This window comes from Lynx rufus, unplaced genomic scaffold (genome assembly GCF_022079265.1).
Source record: "Lynx rufus isolate CCGP_SWC_20201006 ecotype Redwood Valley unplaced genomic scaffold, mLynRuf1.p SCAF_11, whole genome shotgun sequence".
In the NCBI taxonomy this organism is placed as follows: Eukaryota; Metazoa; Chordata; class Mammalia; order Carnivora; family Felidae; genus Lynx; species Lynx rufus.
The window spans coordinates 53,028,548-53,041,654 of record NW_025814825.1 but is presented as its reverse complement, the minus strand read 5'-3'; the positions used below and the strand labels follow the sequence as shown (position 1 = coordinate 53,041,654).

At 42.9% G+C, this 13,107-nt stretch overlaps 1 protein-coding gene and 1 long non-coding RNA gene across 2 annotated transcripts in view; one reads left to right on the top strand and one right to left on the bottom strand.

Annotated features, from left to right (window-relative positions):
* Positions 1 to 10,390, bottom strand: part of FHIP2A (FHF complex subunit HOOK interacting protein 2A) — a 37,640-nt gene extending 27,250 nt beyond the window's left edge. Inside the window, exons 1-2 of the mRNA XM_047073490.1 lie at positions 10,213 to 10,390; positions 3,550 to 3,628 (exon numbers count right to left, since the gene is read on the bottom strand). Of these exons, the coding sequence (XP_046929446.1) occupies positions 3,550 to 3,628; positions 10,213 to 10,257 (124 nt within the window). The 5' untranslated portion in view covers positions 10,258 to 10,390. The remainder of the gene's footprint in view (positions 1 to 3,549; positions 3,629 to 10,212) is intronic.
* Positions 10,391 to 10,751: 361 nt separating this feature from the next.
* On the top strand, positions 10,752 to 12,685 carry LOC124506745 (uncharacterized). Its single transcript, XR_006960872.1, has 3 exons — positions 10,752 to 11,040; positions 11,123 to 11,183; positions 12,103 to 12,685. It is a non-coding gene; the product is annotated as an uncharacterized LOC124506745 (long non-coding RNA).
* Positions 12,686 to 13,107: the final 422 nt, after the last annotated feature.

Genomic DNA, 13,107 nt, shown 5'->3' with positions numbered 1-13,107 from the left:
TTACGATGTCTCATTTTGTATTCTTCTAAAATGAGTAGTCTGGTGCTAATAGAAGAGAAGTAAGTTTATTTGAAATCTATTTTTTTTAATGATTTTTCTCCTTTAATTGCTGACTTGACATAAACATTCCAGGGAAGAATGAATGTTCAAGCATCGTCTGTTTACAGTCATTAACGGAGAAAAATGACCAGAAAGACTGTTTAAATTGAGAAGCAAATAAATTGTAAATTTGACTTGACAAATTAAAATCTTTGCTCCCTAGAAGGCAACATGTAGTTTCTGCCGTCTACCCTCATCCCTCCGAAGCTGTATGTAGGTCTCCGTGTGCCGCATTTTGCTATTCCTTCTACCTGAAATGCCTTTGTCCTCCTTATCTATCTTGGAACCTCCTACTCATCCTTTAAAATCCAGGTTAGAGGGGCGCCTGGCTGGCTCAGTCAGCCGAGTGTCTGACTCTTGATTTCAGCTCAGGTCATGATCCCAGGATCGTGGGATGGAGCTCCACCCTGGGCTCTGCGCTGACGGTGCAGAGCCTGTTTGAGATCCTCTCCCTCTCAAAATAAATAAATAAAAATTAAAAAATAAAATCCAGGTTCTAGACTCTGCCTCTTCCCATTTCTCCCTTCTTTGTTTTCTCTCTGTGCCTGATGCAGACGCACTTGTCCCATACTTTATTATAAAGTACATACTTATTTCTGCTCCTGCAGTGTAAAAAAATCATTTAAAGCAAGAACTTAAGGGGCGCCTGGGTGGCTCAGTCGGTTAAGCGGCTGACTTCGGCTCAGGTCATGATCTCGCGGTCCGTGAGTTCGAGCCCCGCGTCGGGCTCTGTGCTGACAGCTCAGAGCCTGGAGCCTGTTTCAGATTCTGTGTCTCCCTCTCTCTGACCCTCCCCTGTTCATGCTCTGTCTCTCCCTGTCTCAAAAATAAATGAAAAAAAAACATTAAAAAAATAAATAAATAAAGCAAGAACTTAAGGCCCTTCCTTTAAAGTATTTCCTTTAAAGCTATGGAGGGATGAAAACTTGGGCAAGAATAGTCATTTGAAAAGGCAGCTCCTCTCAAAAAAACTTTCCTGTAGGTCTGCTGTCTAAATATCCAAATTAAGGTAGAAATCCCATTTTACATGGAAAGGTATACATATTTTTTGTCTAATTTTTACTTATTACACACATGTAAAGGATTTTTTCCTTTAAAGAAGAATTACCTGTGACCCCATTGGCTTGCCTGAATACTCTATCGCAGGAGTTGCCAGACTTTGGCCTATGGGACAAATCCAGTCTTGCCATGTGTTTAAGGTGTATGGGAACAAAGGAAAGCTATTCTTTTATATATTGTTGATGGCTGCCTTTGCATTACAACAACAGAACTGAGTCATTGCAACAGAGGCCACAGGGCCCACAAAGCCTAAAATATTTACCATCTGGCCCTTTACCGAAAAAATTTGTCCACCTTTGACCTAATTTATTTCATATTCCCCTTAATCTCCATCCTTCCTATTCACTGAGAAAGACAGAAGCAACCAGAAAATAACTTTTGAAGACTTCGTACATCAACCACAACCACCCTCTTTCTGAATCTATACCTATATGTTCTGCTTTCTACCTTATTTAATGGATGGCCTGTCCACATGCCTATTAAGGCTAAGCCTGCACGTGTGCCCTAGACCCCATCCCCTTGCCTAGTTAAGGGTATTGCTCAGAAATGATCGCATCTAACTCTTGTTGTCCACCTTTCCCTCCCTGCTACATCATTCCAACAAAGTATAAATTGCACTATCTTCCATCTTTAAAAACATATTTTAAGCCCTCTCTTGAGGGGCATCTGGCTGGCTCTGTTGGAAGAGCATGTGACTCTTGATCTCTGGATTGTGGGTTCAAGCCCCACATTGGGTGTAGAGATTACATACATACACACATACATAAATCCGTCTCTTGATATCACATCTCCCTCCGGCTACTGCTTCGCTTCTCAGCCCCCCTTTCCACTGACGTAACAGAGCAGTCCACATACATGGTCTACACAGGTTCTCTGCCCATTCTCTTTTAAACCTACTGCAATCAGGTCTTCTCTCTCCTCCTTGCTATCAAAATGCCTCTTATCAAGTCCACTAATGAGCTCCTCATGGCTGAGTCCAAAGATCCTTTCTTAGACTTCATTACCCTGACATCACCGTCAATTGACATAATTAATCTCTCTCTTCTAAATCCCAGGACACCATTCTACCTTGGGTGTCTTCTACCCCATGGGCAAACGCAGTACCTTTTGCTATTATTCTCATCATCCTCACCTCTGAACATTGAGCCCCAGGGCTCCATTTCTGAACCCTTTCTCTCTTCCATCTATCCTTACTCCCTACAACATCTCATCCAATCCCAAGGCTTTAAACCCTACTTAAAGGTGATGATTTCAGTTTCACATCTCTGGTTTAGACCCCCACCTTAAATTCCAAATTCCTACTTCCAACTGTCTACCTGACACATCCAATTGGATCTGTAATTGGCATCTCAAATTTAACACGTCCAAAATATTCTTACAAACCTGCTCCTCCTACAGTCGGCCTGTTCTGCTAAGTGGTCTATTTTCCAACTGCCCAAGTCCAAAAATTTGGAGTTTCCTTCACTCAGTCTCTCATACCCAACATTCAATCCATCAACAAAGCTTTCTGCGAAATAGATCCAGAATACCATCACTTCTTACCAGCTCTGCCCTGGCTTCAGCCACCACCATTGCTTACAACATTCCAAAAGTCCCCTAATGGTTCTACAGTTTCACCTCTGCATCCTTTCGATCTCATTTTTTTCACAGAAGCCAAAGTGGTCCCTTTACGATAGACTATGTTACACCGCCACTCAAAACCCTCTAACCCAAGCTTCCCACCTTGGAGTAAAAGCTAAAGCCCTTATAACAGCTTACAAGGCCCTTCGCGACGGCACCCGGCTCCTGTCTGATGTCATCTCCTCACGCTTTTCTCCTTGTTCACGTTGCTCTAGCCACACTGGCTTCCTTGAGGTTCCTAGACTATGCCAAGCATGTTGCATGCTCCAGCCTCAGGGTTTTTGCATTAGGTCCTCCTCCTGAAACCAACCCCCCAGATTTGCTCTCTCTCTCCTTCCGATTCCAACTGAGAGGTCAGCTTGGGCAATGAGGCTTTCTCTAACCTACAACAGCCAGCTGTACCCTTTCCTCCCATGTATACACTTCTATCCTCTCAGCCTGCTTCATTTTCCCCTTAGTACCTACCATCTGACACACTATGTGTATTGGTCTAGTTATTGTTCGCTTCTACATAGTCAATATATAAACTCTATTAGGACAGGGATTTTGCCTGTTTGATCTACTGTTCATTCTATCACCCAGTGCCTAGAACAATGCCTATGCATAGCAGGTGCTCAACAGACACATTTTTTAAATGAATCTAAAAAAGGAATTAGAAGTACAATAACTTGGCTATAACTTTACATATAAAACAACTTCGAAAACTAATTTGAAACATATTTTAGTATTTCATAAATTTTCTGTTCAATTAACATTAGCTCTGTTTCTTACCCGAAGTCTCTATGTAGTAATGGGTAATTGCCTTCCAGTGATAAACAAAATCTTCTTGCAAAGGAAGAGAAGGTGCAAGCTGCACAAACACACACACACACAAAAAGACCACAACGATTAAGAAAATGGCATGAAACGTTTCCTGTACAGTATAACTCTGTATTTGTCTACTAATAATACCAAAGCAGCATAAAAATAAAGGATGAGCTTTAATTCAATTCTATATGTCAGATATCAAAGAGAAACGCAGTCAAGAAAGTAACAATGATTTATTAAGAAAGAGGAAAAACACATTTATCACATTTATCAATATTATTATTAAACTACAAGAACTGGGATTCTTTTTTTCCTCCCTGAAACTAGTAACTACGTACGGCTTCAAAAGTAACAGTGTGAAATGAAAAGATGCAATATCCTATCTAAATTATCAGTAAAATGAAATGATCAATAACCAGGGATCTTCGTACCCAGGACTTTGAAATGCAAAACTGTACAAGCTGCTGTGTAATTAGTTACACGTCACCATTACGAACACATATGCCAAAGTCAACCCTGTAATCAGATTAAAACTGTTCCCTACGTTCAGTGACACACAGATGTGAATCTTTTCAAGCCTGGATTAGACAGCGCATATTTTTAGCAAAATACCTATGTGAACAAGACACTACCAATTTAAATTCCACAGAGCCATAAATGTTTTACATTTTGGCTTTAAAATTTACTTCAGGGGCACCCGGGTGGCTCAGTCGATTGAGCGTCCGACTTTGGCTCAGGTCATGATCTCACGGTGTGTGGGTTCGAGCCCCGCGTCGGGCTCTGTGCTGACAGCTCGGAGCCTGGAGCCTGCTTCGGATTCTGTGTCTCCCTCTCTCTCTGCCCCTCACCTGCTCATGCTCTATCTCTCAAAACCAAATAAATGTTTGAAAAAAAAAAATTTTTTTTAAATAAAATTTACTTCAAATGTTTTTAAGACCAAAATTATATCCCTTTGGCCGTTTCACTGCAAACCTGCCAAGTATTTCAAATGTGTGTTAAACGGATAGAAAAAGATGCACCTTCCACAACATGGTCTTTTCCTAAAATAGAGAGAATGCTCCCCCACTCACCACCCCAAGTCCTACTATCGCCCACAAATTTTGGTCAGAATGTTCACAGTTGCCCCGGCTTATTTAAAAACAAATGGGTTTCTATTCTGGGAACCTAAAACATGGCACAGTCGACTATCTTTCATTTCCATCCACTTCATCTAAACCGATGACCTAAGAGGTCATGTTACTCCCGTACTACCTGTTCCGCTTTGATTTCTTGGTGGCCTCAAGCAGAGAGACCTTAAATTCTCTTAAAGTTCGAAATCCTGTCAAAACAACCTCAGAACTATTGGGCAAGTTATACACATTGGTCCTGGACACCTTCAGCGTGTCAACCCAGAAGATGAAATGTCTTTAGGAAAGAACATTTCTCGCCATCGCCAACATTTTCACGCTCGCTCTCATGCTTGCCTGTGTGCACCATTCTGAATCGCACTGGGTTAAGAGATGCACCTCATTTTCCAAATGGAGAGCTGTGAAATTCTTAAAAAGGCTTTCAGATCTTTAACAAAAGGAATTTAAACCTTTGGGATTATTATCCCTGAAGAAGAACATGGGGAGGGACATTGAGAAAAAAATTAGAAAGAAAATTAGAAAGTGTGACCTTTGGAAAACAGAATAACGTTCCTGAAACTTTTAGATTTAAAAAAAAAAATCTGTTTTAATCAGCTACTTGTTTTTAGGATCGTCTTCAAAGATATCAACACTCTCTTGTTTTGGGGGACCTGGTTTTTTATTCACCACCTTTTATATAGTTAAATGTATTAACAGTTGGGACAAACTCAAATGAAATCTGGTGTTTCAAAAAAAAAAAAAAAGAAAGAAAAAACGTACTTAATTTCTTAAGTGTAAATATTGCGATCTGTTAAATTTTTCCAAAGGCATCTCCTTGGTATATAAGTAATTACAGCATCCTTGTTTCAGATTATTTTACCTGTGGGACTTAACTCCATTTCCAAGTCACTAAATCAGAGGATCTTACAGGATTGATGTTGTGACCTTTGTTGTTCTAGTCAAATTCAAAGCAGGCTAGTGTTGCTTACCTGTGACTCTCTCTCTCCCAGGAGTTTGATTTAAATAAGAAACCTATTTATATTTAAGTAGACGGTGAGACAGTTCCAAACTGCTAATAACTTAGTTTAGTAACAATCTTGTTACAACATGAATAAATTTCCTTATATATGTAAAACTTCCTACTAAAATTGTCTTTCACTACTAACTCTATCATGCAAATCACCTGTTTTACCACTATATAAAATAAACACTTATGCAATGGGTAAAAATTTTACAATTTAGATTCAGCACGAGGGGATTCTAATTTGCATTCACTTTTTACAAAACAGAGATCAAATTTTTGAGAATTCATGCAGTAACACTCTCGACCAAAACTTGACACGAATGCCTATCTTGGACATGGCTTTCCCTGGGAAGCCTTGCCAGACTTCTGGCCAAGGATACAGTTCTCTGCACATGCTCTGTGGCACCCTCTCTGAGGCTCGCTCTCTCTTAGCCCTGATCCCACATCTGTCATTGCTGACCTCCACTGCATCGTCCACTCTACAAGGGCTGGGACTGCTTATGGCATCTTTTTCATCACTGAATTCCCGGTTTCCGACTCGTGGCACAGAGTAGGCACTCCATAGTATTCACAGAGTGAAAAAGCAAATGACACAGCAGTTGTTCCCATTTAATGAGCAGTTATGTGCCGGGCACAGTGCTGCAAAGTTTACACTTCCTAGATGGTCTTAAATTATCTTACAATAAACTCCGATTTTTTCCAAGCCCCTATTGAGATCCAAAGCCAGTTCACTGCCTCACCCAAGGGAAACACTGCTTGTAACCAGACACTCAGACCATCTTTTTCCAAAAGCCGGAGCACACAGAAAGACTCACGGCGGTAACCCAGAGGAGAGCTCCCCATCTGCCACCAAAGCCCATCTGCTCACTCTCCCACGTGCATCGGGAACACTCCATGCCCTAATCGTCTAAGTGCTTCTTCCTCCTAACCTCTTCCCTAAGGCCTCTCCTACCTTCCCTGCCCTTCCCAAGGCCAGCCCAAGCCTCCCTTCCTCCAGAGAGCCTTCTCCAAGCCCTGCGATCCTGTGTGCCCCCACAGAACTCCTTGGCTGAACAATCATCCAAAAATTAATAATAATGGTTCACATTTATGAAGCACGTACAATGTACCAGGTGCTCCCCTAGGCACTTCATATATATTGTCTCGTTTAAATTTTCACAATAATCCCATGAGATAGGTATCATTATTTCCATTTTACAATGAGGAAGTTGAAATGTACAAGGATTAAGTAACTTGTCCTGCATGGGAGGAAAGGGTCGGCCGTAGAGCTGAGACCCTGTTCTATACAGCTCTAGGGGCTAGGCCGCACTCTTGTGCACTGTTTAATCTTTAATTTGTGTATTTGTTTTGTCTCCTAAATTAGACTGTAAGCATTGTGAGCAAGGATGCATGGTATACCTTGTTCCCTCTGCGCTGTGCCACGCTTTCGCGGTAGGCTCATAAAATGTTTGCTGAACAACTAAAGTTAGAGATCCTGTCAGAAAAGAATACGCCTAAGAAAACACTACAGATGTTTGATTTGAAGTTTTAATTGCCAGGGCAGAATAGTTTTTCAAAAATTACTGGTTTCAACAATCATCAACTCTTCACTCTACTTTGAAAAGATGCACATCCTGAAAAATGACTTCCATTGAATTAATTAGCTAAAGTTGATAAAACTTCCTTCCCTTATCCTCTTGGAATAAATCTGCCCCCGAAAGGGTGAAACTGGCTGAAATTTAACAAGAACCAGCCCCTGGCAGATTACCTAGGACAGACTAGGCCCTCAACAAACATTGAATTGTACTAAATGGAAAGTGTTTTACTTGTACTTTGGAGAAATTGGACTAGCGTGATCCTGTCCAACCTCGGAACTAACTACCAGAGAGGCCTGATTTCACCCTTGTGACATGTGGCAACAGGCTAAACAAAATGGATTCACTGCAAAACGTACTGGCCGATCATTTTCACTCTGAGGGAAGATTCATTTCTGAAAAGGGAAGCAAGAGGTATGTTACAGTTCTTGTTTTTGATCAAGGTATGAATTTGTCTCCTAAACTCAAAATGCAGTCTCTCCACTTAACAACTCATTTTCAAATATTAATCTTGAAAATACCTCATATATTTTTTCCTTATAATGTTAACAGGAAGCGAGGAGAAACCATTAAGTAAACAAAAAGGAAAACTCTGCCTGTAAACCTCATTTAAATGTTAATCTGGTCAACCCTAAAAAACCATTTGAAGGCTGATCCAATTGAACAAAGAAACCTATAAAGTAATAATATCAAAATGGTTGAAAACAGCAACACAATTGAAAAAAAGGTCATGTCAGCATCTGCACAGAGGATAATGTCCCACCTCTGAAAAACAGGGATAATTATGTTAATTGCAAAACTGTTATCAGAAAATACTCATCGGACAGAAAAGAAAATGCTAATTGGGCGTACAAATTAAAAGGAGTACAGAGAAAAGCTAGTGAAATGAACTGATGAGTGGTAAAAGTAGTTTATAGAAGAAAATGCCCGGCAAATAAAATAGAACTGAAAAAATGGAAACCAATCTTCGGCTAGGAAAAAACACTCTTCAAATACCACAAAGATGGCTTACTTATCATTATGTATGAGTTCATTCCCAAGAGGGAATGTAAAAAGGAAAAAGAAAAGTTAGTACGGCCAAAATGTTTTCAGATTTAACCTCCTATCAAGGTAAACTGGAAGGTATCACAGCTAAAACCATTAACTCTAAGAAAATAAAAACATTAGTTTTCTAAATGCAATGTATCAGTTACTAGGACTAGATGATTATAATCCACTCTTAACTTTTTCTCACTTCAGCAAAGTAGGGGAGCTGGATATTACAGAGCCAGTCAGACAGTTGACATGCATAATTTGGTAGATGCTAGCATATAGTTACAAAAAGAAAACAAGGACAGAAAACACAGGCCTCGGGATAAAAATGACTCTTTACTGGGAGAATACGAAAACCATCTTTCTTTTTCTAACTACTTATTTCAGTAATAAGGCAGGATCAGCCTGATAGGTAAAGGATGTAAATAATGAAATACATTTTTTAATTTCAATTCCCATTTTTTAACTCAGTATTAACCTGTATTCAATGTTAAAATTAAAGGATTCTTGGCATTTTAAGTTAAAAAATAATATAAAATGTAAATGTCACTGTTTTCAGAAATTTCGGTTACGTTCTTCTAACATAAAGGTGCTGCAGACTGTGTATAAGAAAGGAAAATTAAAAGCTGTCCTCAAGTCTAAAACCGTCATCTCCCTCAGTGTAATAACTGCTCTTCATTCAAGAAAACGCTTTCTTGATTTGATACACGTTTTCCCAAGAGCTTGTCGTAGAGCTTAAATGATTTTTAAACATTTCCCACATATCACTTAAAATAACAACTGTACTGAATTTGTTTTTGTTCTCATACTTAATTTTAAAAACCCATTTGATTTTTATCTGACCATAAAAACTATTCTATTGCAGTTGGTTTATTGTTTTTGTTTTTTAAGTTGGGTGAATTTTAGTGTGCTATATCACACACTCTAAACACAGAAAGAGAATGACATTTTTTTAAAATTAGCAAAGTACTGGTTTCTCCCACAGGATGTATTTTTCAGTTTGGGCAACTCTCCCTGAGGAAAGAGAAACAACCAAAGTAGAGCAAACTGGACCTCTTATTATTAAAAAGGCAGCAAGACATTCATTTCCTCTTTAGTTACTACTCTTGTGTTAGGCTGTGAGGGTATCTGAATGTCTGTCTACGCTGGTGTCTAAAATCCTCAAAGGAGAGCGTCCAGGAAGAGAGAACAAGAAAGGAAACAGATGGCCTCGCTGCTCTGCGAAGGCTTGGAAGCGGTCTAGACCACGTACTCGACCAGACCCTCCCAACTCCCATTTCACAACAATCAATACGATGCAGCTGAGTTGGGCCGCGAGGCCAACGAAGGCAAGGCCGGCAGGATTAGGAAACCGGGTCCGCGGGCGGCCTCCTCGCAGAGTCGCCCCCCGCTCCCTGCCCCACGCCCCCGGCAGGGGCACACCTTCCTCCCCACCCCACCTTCCAAAGTCAACACGACAGCAAGCCAAACCCAAGCCCGAGCCGTGTCTGGCCGTTTCTTTTGTCCTGTTCCACGGTGATCACTTTTTTCCAGAGCAGGTTAACGGTCCGGGAGTCCCGGGGTGCGCCCTACGGCCCCGCCAGGTGCTCCCGATCCCCCGGCCCATCGAGGAATCAGGCGACCCCGCGCCGGCCGGGGCACCCGCCCACCCCCTCCCCCGTGGACGCACAGGGACCCGCGCCGGCGCGGGGCAGGACGGCGAGGAGGGGGCCTGCTCCGAGCCAGGCCGCTCGGCCCGGGCGCCCCGACGGCCCCGCCGTGCCCCGGAGCGCCAGCCCCGGCCTCGCCCCTCCGCGGAAACCGGGCCGCCGAGGCCCCGGGCCGAGGCCGCAGGGAGCGTAGGCCGCCGCCATCCCCGGCCTGTCGTGCGCCCGCTGCCCCGCGGCCTTACCGCCTCCACGGCGTGCTGCAGGATGGAGGTGAACTTGGAGAACATCTTGTCCCGGGACTGCAGCAGCCTCTCCCGGGACGACCTGGAGAGCTCCTCGATCCGCCGCCGCCGCCCCTGCTGCGGCTGCCGGGGCCGCTCCAGAGTGAAGGCCGGTGCGGGCGGAGAGGACGAGCAGAGGGCCGAGGCGGGCCCGGGCCCGGCCGCTTCCGGGGTGTGCGGGCGGCGCGGCGGCTCCGGCGGGCGCTGGGACGCGGCGGGCGGCGAGGAGGGCGTTCGGCACGGACTCGGGGGTCCCGCGACGCTCCGGCGGCGGTTGCGGCTCCGGCTCGGACACGGTGGCAGCCCGGCTCGGGTTCCTTCCGCCCGCTCTGCCCGCCGCGGCCTGCAGGGGGCGCCGCCGCGGCCCGGGGAGGCCCGGACCGGGCCTTACCAGCGGCGGGGCGGCCGGACACCGCGGGGGCGGGGGAGGCGCGGGAGGCCGCGGCCGGCTGGGGGCGGGAGCCGGGCGAGAGGACACGGTCGTCCTCACGTTTGAAAAATTCAGCCAGCCTCCGTTTTGTTTCTCCAGGGGAAGTGGCAGGTGTATTTTGTAGGGAAACGTAGCCATACCCGTACATAATATTCCGAGGTTCGTCTTTTAAGGGCAGATTTGGGAGACTGGTAAGAACAGCAAAGTATTCCTAAGGCAAAAATGGACCGTGCATTTAAATGCTAAGAAGGAGAACAAATCAACTCATGTTGGTGAAATGGCTTTGCTGACTGGAAATTACATTATTGTTAATTGTTGATTATTCAACATTAAGACAGGAAGCCCCAAATGGACCGATGGTAAGGTGGTTCGGTTAATAGTTGGTAACATGTTTGATTGGTGCAGGGCATTCAGTATTGCCTCTTCTATTCTGTTTATCAGATGAAACTGGAAAACAGGGAAAGAATCTGAAGGGCTTCTGTCTGCTAAATGCCTAGAACAGGTAAGAGGGGCTACGATGTAAGCACTAGGCTGGAGGTTTCTTAAAAATACCATGTGACAGGATATTAGTCAAGCTTTGAAAAACACAATTCGGGCTGGTAAATTTTAGGTTGGGTTGATACAAGTTATGAAAATGTTCAGATCCTGGAGAACTTCGTGTTTGTTTTTGCTAGTATTGGTATTTTATCAAAAGGACCGTTAAGTTCTCGATAAGGTGAGGGTGGAGTAAGTTTTGCATAACCGGTGATGAAACTGTGTATTTGTAATTGAATTAGTTGAATAGAAAACACAAGCAGAAAAGTGGCAGCAGTGTGGAGTGGTGTTAAGAGCCAGTCTCTGGAGGTGGGTAGCCTAAATTTAAATCCCGGCTCTGCCACTCACCATGGCAAATTACTTTATCTCTATGCGCTTTAGTTTCTTCACCTGAAGAATTGGGGAGAAGAGCACCTATCACAGGAGGTTGCGTGGGATTTGTTAACATATGTAGGATGCTTTACGTAGACATGTCCAGTAAATAGCAAAGCAATACATTGGCATTTGCTATTACCATTATTAGTAGTAGTAATAGTAGTATTTAACAAAATAATATGACCAGAAATCAAGGTTAAGGAGGAGGTTTAACTACCGATCTTCCCTGACCTTCGGGGGGGTTATGTCCCCATAATTACATCCTAAGTTGAAAAGGTCTGAAGTCAAAATGCATTTAATACACTTAACCTACTGAACATCAGTCTGCCTACCTAAATGCGCTCAGAACACCTACGCCTACACCTACATTAACTACCCTTGGTCAAAATCATCTAACGCAAAGCCTGTTTTATAATAGTGTTTGGATACCTCATGTAATTTATTGAAAACTGTACTGAAAGGGAAAAGCAGAATGATTTTAAGTGCATCCTTTGTTTACTCTTGTGATCTAGTGGCTGACTGGGAGCTGCTGCCCAGCGTCCCGAGAATACCCTACGGCACGTCACTAGCCTGGGAACAGATCCACATAAGATTCGAAGTATGGTTTCTACTGAATGCGTATCACTCTCACACCATCAAAAAGTCAAAAGATCTTAAGTCTAACTGTTGTAAACAAGGGACTATCTGTAGTTTTGTCTTCTTTTCTCCTCTCTTTCTGTTGCTTGTATCCTTGCAGATAAATCTGACTTTAATTTTCTGTGTACAGGTCTCCAGAGTGCTGGAGGCATCCTCTGTTGTTTGCTAAAAATGAAAATGTGCTCCCTACCAAATTTTGGCTAATTGTGTCTGCTTCAACCAAGAGCACATATCTTTTTTTATTATGCATACAGCTTAAGGTGGTTAGTCATATTATTAGCCATAATTATTTTCCTGACCTAATTGTCATACAGTTATGTGGTGTCTTGTATTTTCATAATGCCTCACAACCACTAATTGTATAAAGGGGTCTGTTTAACACAGGCTTACTTAGAGTTGTTTGGATTTGATGATGCCTGTCTTTGTATACTTATTATAAACGTAATAAAAAATGTTTTGTTCCAGATTAATATCAATATTTGGGATGATGATGTCTCTACCTGATTATCTCAGTTCCAAGACACACAGGTTGGGACTAGAATTGTCATTGAGCAGCTCCCCTTACTTCTTCTCATCCTAGAAAGCCTATAGTGATGCCAATGTTATCACCCGCCTTATGCATGGGCACAGCTGGACCTCCTTCAACAAAGTGTGATTTCAGGGAAGCATACAGGCTTCCCTGGCTTCCAAAACACTTAGAAATGGGAACTTAACGTTTCTTAATTAGAACTGTATTTCTTTATTCCTTTGGCTTAAGCCAGATAAGAAATTTAGTCCATGCTAAAAATTAAACTACCCTTGGGAGAGAGAACACATCAAATCCTATCATTCCTTACACTTCAGGATGAATGAACTTGTGAAGTTTTTTTCTGAATGATCAG